The following is a 16,448-nucleotide window of genomic DNA, read 5'->3' on the forward strand; positions in this document are numbered from 1 at the left end:
ATATCTCTTTCAAAATGCCGCATGATATAGCATAGGGAAGCATTTCCTGGGGAATCTTCCCTTCAGAAGGAAAAGGGCCCCTGCCCCACCCGACTCGCAAGGCTGGAATGGAATTGTTGAGCATCAAATAGGTTGAAGAAATGATTCCAAACATTTCTAGCCTTATTGCAATGCAAGAAGAGATGGTTGAGGAAATCTTCTGCCCACACACGCATAGCATGCCTATTCAGAATCAGGATATTCCTCTTATTAAGTTCATCGATTGTAAGAATCTTGTTAGCCATGGCAATCCACAGAAAGGTTTGCACTCTCGGAGGGATGAAAGACTTCCACACCATGGCCAACGGGAAAGAGATTTAATGAGGATTTGCCATCGTTCTACCAAATCCACGTCCCTAATCTTCTTCAAGAGGACAAATCTTAGAATTGTAGAGAATTCCCATAAGCCTACTGAAAGCTCCCACCTGCTTATACCTGAGATTACGATCAGTCAAGACATTTCAGATCACTGTTCCTCTCACAACCTTTGCTCCTTTGCACAAAGACAAATTGAAGGTTACGAGTTATCTTCTGTCGTACCACAGTCTTACATTTTTCCAAGAGAACTACGTTGCCCTTCCCCACTTAATTCTCCACTCTTTGCTATTCATAAGATCAAGATTCTATTGAAATCGAAAAATGCATGACTCATCTTTTAGGGAGATTTGATTGTAAAAAGAATGAAAACCTGGTTTCCTCCTTTGAGGAGGGATTTGAGGGAATTTAAGAGAGAGTCCCTAATCTCTCTTCTCTCTCTTGCAGGAAACCAAGATTGATAAGGAATTGCAAGACACTATGCGTTGGAAAAAGGCAACCTCGGGAGTTTTCTCAGTTCGCTCTCTATATGCTGATCTCGTGAAGGCAGGAGACCACACTCTCATTGCTCCCACGTTGGAGATATGAAAATATTGTGCTAATGCAGGGGCATTTTCACATCGGGCTCGAGTGGGGTCGCTTGTGGGATGCAGGGGCACACTCGGGGTGAGTGCGGCCCATGGAGGAGGTCTCGTGTTCGAGACTCCTCACCGGGAGTGATTAATGCGCATTTCACACCAGGCTCGAGTGGGGTAACCCATGGGATGCGGAGACACACTCGGGGTGGGCGGCCCATGTGATTTGGGGCCCACGAAGGGGGTTCAGCCGAGGTCCTAACTCATACGATGTGGGGCCTGGGCTATGAGATAAAGGGATTAATTCGCCATACTCTAACAGTTCGAGCTTTTAGAGCAAGTGGTTAATTGTCCAGCATCAAATTAGTATCAGAGCAGGAGGTCTTGTGTTCGAAACTCCTCACTAGGGGTGATTCACGCGGGGGCATTTTCACAACGGGCTCAAGTGGGGTCGCTTGTGGGATGCAAAGGCACACTCGGGGTGGGTGCAGCCCACGGAGGAAGTCTCGCATTCGAGACTCCTCACCGGAGGTGATTAATGCGCATTTCACACCAAGCTCGAGTAGGGTAGCCCGTGGAATGCGGGGACACACTCGGGGTGGGCGGCTCATGTGATTTGGGGCCCACGAAGGGGGTTCGGCCGAGGTCCTAACCCATGTGATGTAGGGCCTAGGCTAAAGATAAAGGGATTAATTCGCCATACTCTAACAGTTCGAGCTTTTAGAGCAAGTGATTAATTGTCCTGCATCAGGTGCTCCCCCCAAACTAGCAGCTTTTAGTTGGCTAGCAGGGAGGAGCAGAATCCTCACCATAGACAATGTCCAAAGACGTGGCATGATCCTCCCAAATATCCGCCTTTTGTGTTTCAATCAAGCAAAGACAGTTGACCACCACCTCCTCCATTGTCCTTTCTCATCAGGAATTTGGAATCAGATTCTCTCTCTTGCATTGGTTAGCTGGGTCATGCCACGGGTTATCAAGGATCTCTTAATCACTTGGCATGCAGGGGAAGGAAGTAAGTCTTGGGAGGAGGAAATGGCGTATGGCTCTTCTAGGGGTACTGTGGACAATTTGGGCTGAAAGGAACAACTGTTGTTTCCACAACAGAAGAAGTTCTGAGGCTGGGTTTTTTTTTTTTTAGGATTACCCAATTCCTGCGAGATGGGGCTCCGTGATGTTAGAGGGGTCTCCCAGTGGTGGCACTGGTTTTGTTGTTGTATTTTAGTATTCTTAGGCTTCTTTCTTTTTCGGTGCTCTTAGGTCCTTTTTAGTCCTAGGTTTTTTCTTCTTTTCTGGTTTGGTTTTTGTTTGCTTTTCTGTTTTGCTTCAGCTCTTCCTTTTCAATAAAGCATCGCCTTTCAAAAAACAATATAAAATTTTATTTAAAAAAAAATAGCCATCAAATCAAAACAGATGTCAAATCATGTACCTACTAATACAGAACTGACACACAATTCCTGAAAACAGATTAGAACTGAATCTCTAGAACATGGAGTTAACATAATTTTCTGCAATACAGCCTAGACGTGGTTTGTTTATATTTACATTCTTAACAAGAAAAAGCTGCCACGTGATTTCTCCCTTGAATGACTAAACGCATGAACCTAGGCTCCATACAAATGGGAGGCATCGGATTCTGAGGTGACCTAACCAATAAGATGACCAGATTCCAGCTCCAATTACCAGTGAAGACAAAATATTGCATAATGGCATTTTCCATTATCATTTTGTTTTCTCTTTGAAGGGTATGTGGCATATTGCAAACTTGCATTCAACAAAACAGTTAAAAACAGCAAGGATGATTGGTATTATCAAGAAACAAAACCTTCTAGGTGAAAAAGCTCACATGAGAGCAACTTTCCACTATGAAAATGTGCATATTTTGAAGGGTAACAACCAAACTAGATACGGTACCAACATAAAACATCACTATAAAAGCCAGGAGTAAGTTTAGTTATGTTACCTGAGAGAAGCCCCAATAATCATTGGCAAAGCACTCAACTGGAAAGCCCTACGACGTCCAATCCCATCAGCAATCCAACCACTAAGAAGACATCCAACAAAGGCACCACCCAAACAAATACTAACAACAAGACCTATGTCCACCATAAGATATACAGCTCTATAAAAACAGCAACCCAAATGCAAGACACAATTTCATAAATAGATTTGACAGAAAATCCCATTATAAAAAACAAGTACCTTCAGCCAAAGTATTCCCACCAAACCCAAGATCTAAAGCAATGCTTTCAAGTGGCTCGTTAACAACTCTGCATCAAAGACCACAAATCAATTTTCTGTTTTCCACGCTATATATGCTCTGAAGATACATCTCGAAACAAGATGATGAGTTTCAAAGATACATACCCAATGTGGTAACCAAATAAGAATGAAGAAATGGTAGCTACACAGACATGCGGCAAAGAGAGTCTCCAAGAAGGGTGTGTACCTTCTTGCCCCATGCCATTCTGTGAACGTTCTGAAACCCACAAGAGGATTTAATTAGAAAACAACCAGAAGCTGTTTAGTTTGATTCTTATAAAAATTAAGATCAGTTTCAATCATGAATCCAAATATGGGTACACCCCAAATACAATAAAAACTCTTATACCAAGGTTGTCTTTGGATGCATATCAATAAGGCAGAATCCTGCCATTATCGTGGCATAAAAAGTTTCTGCTTGGATAAGAAACGTTTCCAATCACAACAAGAGACGGAAATACATTGGTTCCGCAGCTTTATCGAGCCCATTACTTGATAATGCAGGGTGTTTGATCTTTATCCCAATAAACGGGTCAGTCAAATGACATGAAAATATAATTCAATAATTTCCACTCCAAACGCGACATTACAAAAATCAAAAAATCGATCAATGATTTAAAATAAATAAATAAATAAATCCTATAACATGAAGAAACAAATCTATTTTCAAGAAGGGGCTAAGATCATCCAACCACCTGAATTACCTTCTCTGTCTAGTAGATCCATGCCCTCCCTCGATGACAACCGTTTGTGCATGGAAGAAGAATCACGCAGAATTGGGCGTCCCCACATGCCCTGACAATATTAGCCTTTCCACTAACCAAAAAAAAAAAAAAAACTAGAGTTAGAGAATCGAATTACAGATGAAAGATAATTCCGAGTGCAACCACCATAGCATCAATTCTATAAACTAATCACCGCCAATTACCAAAAAAAAAAAAAAAAGACACATTGAGGAATTGAATAGAGTTCGATACAAGGTCTCGAAATTGGCAAATTCAACTGCCCGAATGAAATTCTCCCTAAGATTTGGAGCTAAAAACAGAAGCTTTTTCCCAAATCAATGACTGAAATCCCATCCCTTTACAGATTATGCAGTTATAAATGAAATTCAGTGATCTAAAATCACAGAAGCACGAGAATTGAAAACCAATTCGTCAGTTTTCTGTTGAAATTTCTGAAAAGAAAAAGGAGAAAGATTAAAATTTTCTAACTTTTGGAGCAAGAAACCCTTTCTTTCTTACGCGACCGCTTCCCGTTTTGACGACAAAAATGAGGAGGTAACCATCTGAGCTGTGAGAAAAGGGGAAAGGAAGCGGGCTGTGTGCTAACGTGCGCCAGGGCTGCAGTTTCCAACAGCAACAGCAAGAGAGGGAAAATTAAAAACAAATGCTAAAAAAGAACGAAGATCGGAAGCTCTTTCCACCAACCTTCTTCCTTCGCTTTCGTTCCAGTCGCACAAATGCGTCAGAAACGATCTGAAGCTGCGGAGAGGAACGGAAAGGACGGTACCTGCTAACGTGCGCCAGTGGGGATGATTCTCTCCACGGGAGCGGGCCGAATCGGAGATTGTAGTATCGGACGAAAAACGACAGAAGATTTCGTTGTCCAGGCTTTAATGATTTAAGCCGTGCAAGTGCAGGGAAGAAAAGGGGCGGTCTGCGCTAACGTGCGCTTGGGGTGCCGTTTTCCATGGGAGGCGCCGAACCGACTGAAGAAGAAGGCGAAGGACTGGAGTGGAATTTGCAAGTGGTCTATGTTGGACGCGGATTGGGTACTACCGCCACCAGTACCTAGCCATACACGGACGGTCCTGGCAGGGGCTCTGTGGGTCCCATCGTTATGTATTTGTTTTATCCACACCGTCTATATATTTTTAAATATCATTATACTTGGAAATACAAAAAGTTAGGCTGATCGAACGATCAAGTAGACCACACCAAAGGAAGAAGTGATGATTGAACACTTACCGTTGAAAACTTCTTAGGACCACGAAGTTTTGAATCGAGCTAATATTTATGTTTTCCCTACATCCAGGTCTCGATGACCTTATGAACAGTTTGGATGGTAGATAAACATCACGGTAGGCCCCAGGAAGGTTTCAACGGTGGCCATCGTTACCACCACTGCTTCCAGTGGTATGGTCCACTGGAGCCTTTGACCTGCCTCCTTCATGGGATATGCCTTAAAATGATTTGTCAAAATGAATGGACCGTGTAGATAAAACACATACATCACGGTGGGCCCCACAGAGCCCCTGCCCGTCTGGTGAGGTAGTACCCAACCTGCGTTTATGCTGTACGAATTACTTATTAAATTGGGCAAATGACGCAGATGCGGTGATTTATAGTTACGGTGCTCCTGTTGTAACTGTACAAAGTTGGAGCTTTTGGTTTACGTGGCCCGCAGGGAGAGATTGCTGCAACGGTGGCTTGTATGGATGAGAATGAAGAATCTTAGCCTTACTATACTTCTTCATTTTTTTTTTTTTAAATGCCTTCGTGCCACAGCTACCTCCCCTCACCTGGGTAAGTGAAATGTCCTTTTATAACGAAACATGAGCCCACTCAAAATTAAAATTCAACCCACCCTCTGTCGTATTTGATATGTTCCAGGATACCTGTGAACTTGCCGAATGAACTTTTTAGTTTTATATTTTAAGTTATGTGTGGCTCATGACTGTCCTAATATTGTGTGTTGATCATGAATTGTTTTCTACTTTATGGTCCATTTATAATAAGTTTTACTTTTAAACTTAGGTCAACGACATGAAATTAAAATTCTATATATGTATAAACAAAATTGATTTACTTCTAGATAATCTACTAGGATCCATGGATCGATTCAAAACGTGAGGCCTTTCAACAAGGGTCATGTAGTGTTTCTTTCTTGATTATTATTTTTTTTCACAAAATGGGAGGATAGTGTTTTTTAGCTCACCCTTTCTTCTTTCACTCTTCCTTCTTCTTTTTCTCTTACTTGGTTTTTTTTATAGTTGTTTTTTAAGTTTTTTTTTAAATTTATTTAGTATGAATGGTAAGAGTTTATGAAATGAAATATTATATGGAATAATAATACAGTGGATGACTTTTTGTAATGGAAAAATGTTATAATTGATAAAATTTGTAACAAAAGAATATTATAATTGATAAATGTGATGAATGTTAAAATGGATGAGTATTGTAATGGATGAATTTTTTTAATGGAAGAATGCTAAGATGGAAGTATGTTGTAATGGATGAATGTTATGTAGTAGATCATCGATATTCACTGTGAATAGTCCATATTCACTGTGGATCACCGATATTCAGTGTAAATTACAATATTCCCTATAGACCGCTAATATTAAGAGTAGACCGTTGATATTCACTATGGACCGTTGATATTAACAGCGGACCGCTGATATTCACCGTGTGCCGCTGATATTTCACTATGATCACATATATTTACTATGGGGCACACCTCCAACAAAAATGATCATAACTTTCTTGTTACATGTCTAATTTGGATGATCTTATACTCTTTAGAAAAGTATTTGATGAGCTTCCGAGCGACTTTAGAATCAAGTCAATTGCACACTATTTGATTTCTCAAATATGAGCGCAAAGTTTATCAAAATCATTGTAGATCGTTGATATTTATTATGGGATACCAGTCTGACAAATACAACCTCTCTTCCTCATTATGTGCCCGATTTAGATGATCTTGTACTCGTTGAAAATATAATTTTATGAACTTTCAAGTAGATTTGGAATTATCTCATTTAGACACTATTTGACTACCCAAAAGTGATTCTAAATGTAGGCCTTGGTGAATATCAAATATTCACAATAAATGATGAACTATAGGCCCACTTTTGGACAGTAAAATAATATCAAAATGAGATGATTCCAAAGTCATTTAAAATTTTATCAAATTATCTTTCTGATGAGCATAAGATCACCTAAATCGAACATGTAACAATTGGAGTTATAGCAATTTTCGTCGGATGAATGGGCCATAGTGATCTTGATGAATTTTGGGTCCATTTTTAGGCAATCAAATAGTATCCAGATGAGCTTATTCCAAATCCATTTGAAATTTTATTAAATTACAATTTTAAACAAGCATGAGATCACCCAAATTAGATATATAATGAGGGAGGTATGGTCGTTTTCATTAGATGTATATCCCATCATGAATATCTGCGATCACGGTGAAATATTTGCAGTCCACAGTGAATATCAGTGGTCCACTCTTAGTATCTACGATCCAAGTGAATAGCAGCAGTCTGCTCTTAATATTAGTGGTCTGCAGTGAATATCGATGATTCACATTAAAATACATTGGATATATATTTTAAACGAACATGAGATCACCCAAATTTGGCATCTAGCAATAGAAGTATGATCGTTTTCGTCACACGTATATCCCATCATGAATATCTGTGATCATGGTGAAATATTAGCAGTCCACGGTGAATATCGGCAGTTCGCTCTTAATATCTATAGTCCACAGTAAATAACAACGGTCTGCTCTTAATAGTAGTGGTCTATAGTGAATAACGATGATTCACATTAAAATATATTGGCGATTCACAGCAAATATCGATGATCCACCATACAACATACATCGATTACAACATACTTTCATCTTAGCATTATTCCATTACATCAGTCATCCATTCCAACGGTCATCACATTCTTCAATTACAAAATTCATGCATTACAATAATCTTATATTACAAATTTTATCCATTACAACATCCTTCCATTATAACAAGTCAATCCGTTACAATATTTTTCAACACTTTTTTCCCTTTCACAAACTCTTACCATTCCTACATAAATTTAAAAAAAAAAAAATCTAAAAATAATTATAAATGAAACCAATGAAGGAAGAAGAAAGAAGGAAGAAGGAAGGAATGATGAATAAGGGAGGGAGCCAAAAAAAAAAAACCATCCTCCACTCCTGTGGAAAAAATAATGAAGGAAGAAGGAAACAGTCAAATGGCCCTAGTGTAGAAGGGCCCAAGTTTTGAACCTATCCACACCTTATGTGGGACCCACTGGTTTGCTTAAGAGTAAAATCTATCTCATCCACATGTATGGGTTTATTGTACAATTGAGCTGTCTATCTGTTCAGGGTCATTTCATATTGCTTATGATTATGATAAATCGTTGTAAATAGGAAAGTGTAACCTTTCCATTCATGGCCTTGAAAACAAGTGGATGTTAGAAAGAAGGCTAACATATGCATGGACTAAATCATCGGATGAGTGTGGGCTTTTTAAATTTAGCCCTTGAAATGTGTGATGGACCTTATGGACAGGTTGGATTGATCGATTGGACTAACCAAGTCTCTCAATGCAACGAGGAGCTATATAAAGTACAAGCTACCGGAAGGTTCCGCATCACCTGCACCAACGTGGCAAACACATCTAGGCCAATCATCAGATGGGACCATATAAAACATCAACCGACTAAAATATAAGGCCATTATAGTACTATACTTTTACAAATAAAAAATAAAAAAAAATGAATGGTTGTGATGAAAATGACCAACAAACTACATTTAACACAACAGAACTTCAGCTAAGTGGGACCACCATGATGTTTGAGAGAAATCCACCCTGCCTATCCACTTTCCTAGCTAATGCAAGCCTAAAAACAAGGCAGTTTCAAATCTCAAGTAGGAAACAGTGAGAATTGAACCTTACAATTAAAACATTTGTAGGCCACAAAAGTTTTGGACGAGGCTAATATTTTTGTGTTTTCAATTCATCTTAATAGGAATAACCTTATGAATAATTTGGATGACATATCAACATCATCATAAGCTCTAAAAGCCTTCAACAATAGAATATTTATCCTTGTTTTTTTCCTATCGCGTGTCACACTTCATCTTAATAGGAATAACCTTATGAATAATTTGGATGACATATCAACATCATCATAAGCTCTAAAAGGAGCCTTGTGAATAAAGGTTGTCAATGGGCTAGGCCTGGGGTAGGTCTCAACTTGAGTTTTGAATTGTTTTAGGCCGAGTCGTCAGGTTGGGCCTATTTAATTTTTTGAATTTTTAGGCCCGACCCTGATCCATTGACACCCCTCCTTTTGAAGGTATTTCCTGCACTTGGGAGCTAAGTGGATCCCACCATGGTGTTTGTGATTAATCTACCCCAACCATCTATTTTGGAAGCTCATTTTAGGACATGAGATGAAAAATGACATGGATCCAAAACTCAAGAAACCACATGAGAGAGAAAAGTATGGAAATAAATGCATACCTTTGAAATCTTCTTGATGTTTATATGCCATCTAAACAGTTTACAAGGTCATCCTTAAAATTGCATGAATTATATAACATGATACCATGGTGAGCGAAAGCTTGTGGAGCTTAAAATCATAGCTAAGTCCTAGATGGGGGGGTTTGGGAGTTGAATAGGGCCACTTAAAATTATTTACTACTTAATTCAATAAAATGTGTCAAAATAGATGGACTACAAGAGATACAACTATTTGACCAAAGTAGTCTAAGATGTGAGATATGAAATATCAATTGTATAATATAAATTAAGTGTGCAATATACACTTTAATCATGCATCGATAGGAATTAAATAAATTCAACCACAAGTAGAAATAGAAATGCATCCACATAATACAATCGCAAATATAATGATATATAGTGGTTCGATTAAGTATTTACTCCACTCCCGACCGACGCACTCAATCTCGAGTGTACTAGATTTTTACTATCTCACTTAGTTTTACATAGGTTCACCAAAAACCTATACAATAGTTTTCAATAGGTTGACCATTAGCCTACATGTATACACCCATGTTGGTGGAACATGTACTTACCTGTGTCGGTGGAACACATTTACACCTATGTTGGTGGCTCCTTCGGAGACTTAATTAGTTTTTTATTTGTTCACCAACAACCCTTACAATCAAAATCCAATGACTTATGTACACTTTCGTTGGAAGCTCTTACGGAGACTAACACGTACACACCCGTGTCCAGTGAATTCAAATTTGGATCATAAACTTTATTCTCAATCTTACATACTAAAATAATATACAATGAACTCTAATTAAACCTTACTTGTTTGGATTGAGGCCCGTTGATGCACCTTTATGGATATGCTTATTCACACTTGAATTGGCTTCTTTTTGTTTTCCTGAACTTTGATGTCGATCTTCTTTGACTTCAAATGATCGACTACCTTGAGGATGTTCTTAAGAAGTGCCAAGGTGGTGAGAGCAATGGGTTGGTTTAATCTCATACACCTAATGGCTTAGTTAGTTCCAATTTGAAGATTCACCTAGGTGGACATTCTAAATGATGATAGACAAAAGTGTTTACCTATAGTATTTGTGTCTATTCTCTAGAGAATGCAAGATGTCATATTCTTCTTGAAATGGAGCTTGAAATATTGATTAGAGTGGTGAATCACTAAGAGAAAGGCATGGATCTCTTTAGAATATAGTGTAGGAGTAACGCGGAAGAGTGGAATACATTAAGACTTATAATTTACCAAAATTTATCATATTTGCAAAGATCTGAATGCCATATATATATAGCGGAACGCTCACCTGCAAACTAGTTCGTACGAACTACATACGAACTTTTTTGAGAACTCATCATATATGATGAGTCTTGAAAATCTGAACGGTCCATATGAAGCAGAACCTCATGAAACCCACTGGTATTAAAATGCACTTGAAAAACGGATGGACGGCGTGGATAGACTACATCCATTTACAGTGGGTCCAACAGAGTTTACTCAATACACAATCTGATTTCCTCTTTGCGGTGGGAATTGGACCGCACCAAGGTAGCGTGCGGGATAGTTCCCAGGAGACCATTACTATATATATATATATATATATATATATATATATATATATATATATATATATATATATATGTCCCAATGGATCCATATTGGCTAGTTGTCGATTTAATTAATCGCACATTCGGTTCAATCAAGAAATTTTGGAATTTTTCAATTTACTTGCTAGAAAGTTTTGCCCGTATCGATTCAATCGACATATGTATTGATTCGATTGACAATTTTGTCAATTCAATTTACAAATCTATCGATATACAGGTTTGTCGATTCAATCTAAAGGTCTGTAGATTATATGGTCCTCTATAAACCTTGATGATCAATTATTAAATTGATTCCCAAGGCTTTGGATGATAAAATAAGATTTTCCCGTTAAAGTATATCATCTAGAGATTGGTTTGTTTTAGACCTAAAGGGTTATAAGTGTTAGGTTACACAAAGACACCTTAATTATCAGTGTTTTTCACTCGTTAATGCTTTAAGTATTCATGTGTATTTAATTTTCAACTTCAAAACGACTCAACCGACTCACTAATATGCTGACCCACATGATTGATAAACATATGCACTTATAATCTCCATGGGGATGCATTGAAAATACAAAAACTTAGCCCAATACAAAACTTGTGGGCATGCAAATGTTTCAACCACAAGGATTTATTTCCACAATTTTCCTTCTCGCGCTGCCTCAAGTTTTTGATCTGTATCATTTTTGTCCTCCCCTCCTAAAATGAGCTTAGAAAATAGAAGAAAAGAGTGTATTAATCACAAACATTACAATGAGCCCTCTTGAGAGCAGATTAGGTGAGACTCGGCCTCACCCACGACAATGCGACCCTTACCATCATAGGCCCACTTTGATGTATCTATTATATATTGCCCTTACCATGGAGTTATCACAGGCCCACTTTAATGTATCTATTATTTATCCACATTGTTTATCTGTTTTTTTAAAGATCATTTTAGGGCATTATCAACGCAGGAACTTCTCGCGTAACTTACGCACGTAATAAGCGACGGAAAGTGCTTCGTCGCTCTTTATGTACTTTTTTTTTTCCTAAGTAGCTCTTAGAGCATGGTCGATGGTCGATGTTTGATGAAGTCACTGCGCGTTTCTTTCGATCAGCTACTCGTACGATGCGCTTGATGGCCTGCGTCTGCCCCAAAGCATCTATCGCAGACAATGGGGCCACACGCTGAATGTTCTTACGATCGGAACCGTCTATTCTGTAGCATATTTACCATACATAGAGTTAGCTGAATATTGTCCTGAACGTATTAGTATGATTATGATCATCACTATCTGAAGATGAATTTACAACAACGAAAAGAAATTTTCATCGGATCTCATTCAACTCCAATAATCGAAGATCAGGAGAATCATTGAAAGTTTTTATGGTATATTAGTTTGTTTATGTAAGTAACAAGAATATGGACGGTTCAATTTTCTGTACCATCTCAAAACGTGGACCACTAGACCGCGACACACACAAGATCCTGCTTCGCAACAGAGGCAAAACGAAGTCGCTGGAAGTAAAGATACAAGCATCCTCATTCCCAAACTGCCCTTGACTTTAGTATAGATTTACGAAAATGACACAATTTAGCCAACAACTTGCGGCTGGACAGCTCGCTCTAGCAGTGGGCCAACGGTTCGATGGGAACAGATGCAATGTTTTAATTTTCATTTAGCCGTTCCTTTTGTAGGCCACTGATTGGACGGGCAACACAGTCTATCCCGATTTAAGTGACGGGAGTTATTTGATACTCTGGCGTGTGATGCTTGATACGCATGCACTTAAAAATTGTACACATCCCATACAATAACTTAAACTTGAAGCCCATGGTCGGCTGACCACCGTCCAAAATTCAAATATGTTCACGAATCTTAACCTCTGATTACTGGAAATCTGTTTGTTGATTGTGAATAATTTCCATTTTCATCGTCCATGGTCAGCCACTCATCCGCTCATGACCATCTAAACTATGGCCCACCATTTGCCACGTGTATTCTTGATGGATAGGATGTTTATTGACTTTGATAGTGGGGCCCACCAGCTGCATGAATGTTGTCCACCGTCGATGCGTCTGTGAGAAGAGACTTGAAGGATACGTGCGTAAATTTTACAACTTCGATGGGCAATAACGACATTTTGAGTGTAACTCGGGTCTTCGGTCACGAGGGGCCGGTGGGTAGCACGTGCTTTCACCGCCGGATCCATGCAGAGATTCTCAGTGACCGTTGAAATTTCGACACGTGGCTGCCTTAGTGAGAAAAGTCATGCACGTGGGCCCCACCATATACGTATATATATGAAACATTCGACAACATGCAGACACGTGTTCGTGGAATGCTCTCTGACAGAGACGAGTGGCGCTCATAGCAAGCTTCGGTTGGGGTTGAAGTGGAAAGAGGAGCGGATTAGGTGCCGCGCCGGCCTCACCTAAGACGGTGCGGCCTTTACCGTGGGGCCCACCTTGATGTATTTTTTCTACATCCACACGGTCCATCCGTTCTTTCAAGATCATTTTAGGCATTAGCAAAAAAAGTAAGCCGATCCAAATTCAGGTGGACCATACCATAAGAAACAGTGGTGATTGACCATTAAAAACTTGTCGCGGGCTACAAAAGTTTTGGATCAAGCTGATATTTATTTTTTCTTTTTAACCTTATCAACAGATTGGACGTCAAATAAATATGTTGGTGGGCCCTGTGAATTTTTTAATGGTGGAGCCTTCGATCACCTCTGCTTCCATTACGGTCCCTTTAGACTTGGATCTTAGGATCTGCCTCAGGTCATTTCTTAAAATGATCTGAAAAGATGGATGGACGATGTAGATGCAGAAAATATACATCAAAGTGGGTCCCACGGGAAAGACAGCACCGTAATAGATGGAGTCGAGGCCGCACCGAATCTGTTCCAACGGAAAGGTCGGCGGCTGAAACTCAAATGGTAGAACCCGCACGTGGCAACGTGGCACATGCTATACCAAGGGTAGTAGGTGTGATTGTACATGTGTTTGGTGTATGGGATTAGATGGGATGGAATTTCCACAACATAATAATTACGTCGTGTCCAGTTTGTCGAGGTCCTAAAGATTGAAAGAACGTAGATCTCCAATTTTAGCCCTAAACATGTTTGGCTTGAACTGTGGAAGCTATGCATGACCATCCCCCAGCATATTTGGAAATGTCACAAATAGTGGTGTATACGAACTGGGCTAGCTTGGTTAGCTCCCGAAAAAGCACGACTTGACTTAGTTCGAAGTTGAGTTCAAGCTCGGTCAAGCTAATTTCTTGAGCTTGAAAATGAGTTCGAGCGGGCCCCAACTCAACTTGACTCGAATCGAATCCAGATCAAATCTAGCTCGAATAGAACTCAGGTCGAACCAGTATAGTGACCCGGTTACTTTGCTATTGATGTTGCTCACCAACTGTTTGATAAAATGACTCAACGAAATGTGGTTAGTGACAAGGAAAGTTTGGCCAGTGGATGGCAATGAGGAGCAATGATGAAAATGCCCTTGGACAATGATTTCCAAACTCCATCGTACTTGTCATTTTGGGTGGGCTACACAAAAAGAGAAAAACAGAACAATGGTCATAACATTTGTTGAGGCATTGTGTTCCACCCTTCGTATGTATTTATCAGTTGAAAGCTCATTAGATATATGATGCTAAGGGGGCGTTTGGCATATGGTGTTAGATGGGATTAGGTGGGATGGAATTGCATTTGGTCCCGTGCCAATTCCGCTCAAACACCAATTCTGCTCAATGTTTGGGAAGAATGGGAAAGCTTGGAATTAGATTAGATGGAATTGCATTGGGTCCCATGCCAATTTCACTCAATGTTAGCAAGTTGTGTAGGTCCCACAATGATGTGTGGGCTATATCCACACCGTCCACCCATTTTTCGAGATCATTTTAGGGCATAGGGTAAGAAATCAGGTAGATCTAAAGCTCAAGTGGACCTCACCATAGAAAGTAGTGGGGATTGAATACCTACCATTGAAAACTTCTTCGGAGCCACATAAGTTTTGGATCTGCCTCATTTTTAGGCCCATGCCATAAAATGAGGTTACAAAACAGATGAACGGTTTGGATATAACACATGTGTTATTCTCAATAGTGTGAAATGACGGTGAGTATATTCATTCAATGTACCACTGTATGACAAACATATCATGGAATTAAGCTTATCCCATGGTAGCGGGGGACAATCCCTGCCATGTGTAATAATTATGTTTTTTGAATCCCATCACATAATCCTTCCCAACGCCACGTGCCAAACATCTCCTAAGTTTTTTTTTTCTTTTCTTTTCTTTCGGTGAAAGAGACAGCTACTTGTTTAGATTCTGTCCTGATCCATGCCATTAGCCACCCCGTTACAGGCAGCTTGGTGAATTGATGAGGTCAATGTGGTGGGCCCATTCATGAAAACCCTTAATCATTGGATGATGTTAGCCTTTTTCTCTTCGTGTATTTTTATTTTTTGTTACTTAGAAGGTGTTTGAGAAAATACAAGTAAAACCATTGCCTCTGTTTGTAAAATAGTGGGGTTTTAAAGTTATAGTTCAAGGGTTTGTGGAAATGCCTCAATGGCGAACTCGGCTCGATCTTGGCTCGAACTCGGCCCGAGCTAGCCCGAGCCATTGACTAAATCGAGCCGAGCTCGCCAGTCAGGCTCAAGGACCGAGCCGAGCCAAGTTTGAGTTGAGGTCAGCTAGTGTTCGAGCCAAGTCGAGCTGAGGCCAGCTTGACCCGATTCGACTCGATGTACACCCCTACCCACAAACCATCACTGCCCTATATATGTACCACGTGGGATGTCACCAAGTTATGCAGACCCACTATAATGTATGTGTTATATCCACATCATCTGTTCGTTTTGCGACATCATTTTATGTGATGGGCTAAAAAATGAGACAAATCCAAAGCTTACATGGACCACACCACATAAATCAGTGGGTATAATGACAGCCATCGTTGAAATCTTGCTAGGGCCCACCTTGATGTCTATTTTCCATCAAACCTGTTCAAAAAGTCAAACAAACCCGGATGAAGGGAAAACATAAATATCAACTCGATCCAAAACTTTTATGGCCTCTAGAAAATTTTCAATTGTAGACGTTCAATCCCTATTTCTTTTCGTGGTGTGGTCCATTTGAGATTTGAATTTGCCTAATTTTTGGGCCGATGTCTTAAAATGATCTTGAAAAATGAATGGATGGTGTGGATATAGCCCATATATCATGGTGGGACCATAAATCTTGCCAACGTTAAGATACCCACATTTGCCGGATTTAAAAAAACACGGGCAAGGACGGAGGCTGCATACATCGAATCCTAAACAAATTTGGAGGGTTTCTTGTTAGTGCTCCTAATTCGATGGTATTAGGGCTCATTTTCCGAAGTATGTCA

General features: G+C 39.7%; 1 protein-coding gene across 10 annotated transcripts in view; it reads right to left on the reverse strand.

Moving 5' to 3' along the window:
* The window catches only part of LOC131252839 (probable plastidic glucose transporter 2), a 52,479-nt gene extending 47,540 nt beyond the window's left edge, over nt 1–4,939 (reverse strand). For 4 of the 10 annotated variants that reach the window (XR_009174722.1, XR_009174721.1, XM_058253580.1 and 1 more), the window contains exons 1-5: nt 4,622–4,938; nt 3,887–4,007; nt 3,297–3,408; nt 3,132–3,199; nt 2,893–3,025 (exon numbers count right to left, since the gene is read on the reverse strand). Coding sequence is in view for 8 of the 10 variants with exons in the window: in XM_058253580.1 (XP_058109563.1) it covers nt 2,893–3,025; nt 3,132–3,199; nt 3,297–3,408; nt 3,887–3,983 (410 nt within the window). In the remaining 2 variants the exon portion in view is untranslated. Of the gene's footprint in view, nt 1–2,892; nt 3,052–3,131; nt 3,200–3,296; nt 3,409–3,886; nt 4,008–4,621 lie in introns of those variants that run through there. The other 6 variants (XM_058253582.1, XM_058253581.1, XM_058253584.1 and 3 more) reach the window with 6 other exon arrangements.
* Between the last annotated feature and the right edge of the window lie 11,509 nt (nt 4,940–16,448).

Source organism: Magnolia sinica, chromosome 8 (genome assembly GCF_029962835.1).
Source record: "Magnolia sinica isolate HGM2019 chromosome 8, MsV1, whole genome shotgun sequence".
NCBI lineage: Eukaryota > Viridiplantae > Streptophyta > Magnoliopsida > Magnoliales > Magnoliaceae > Magnolia > Magnolia sinica.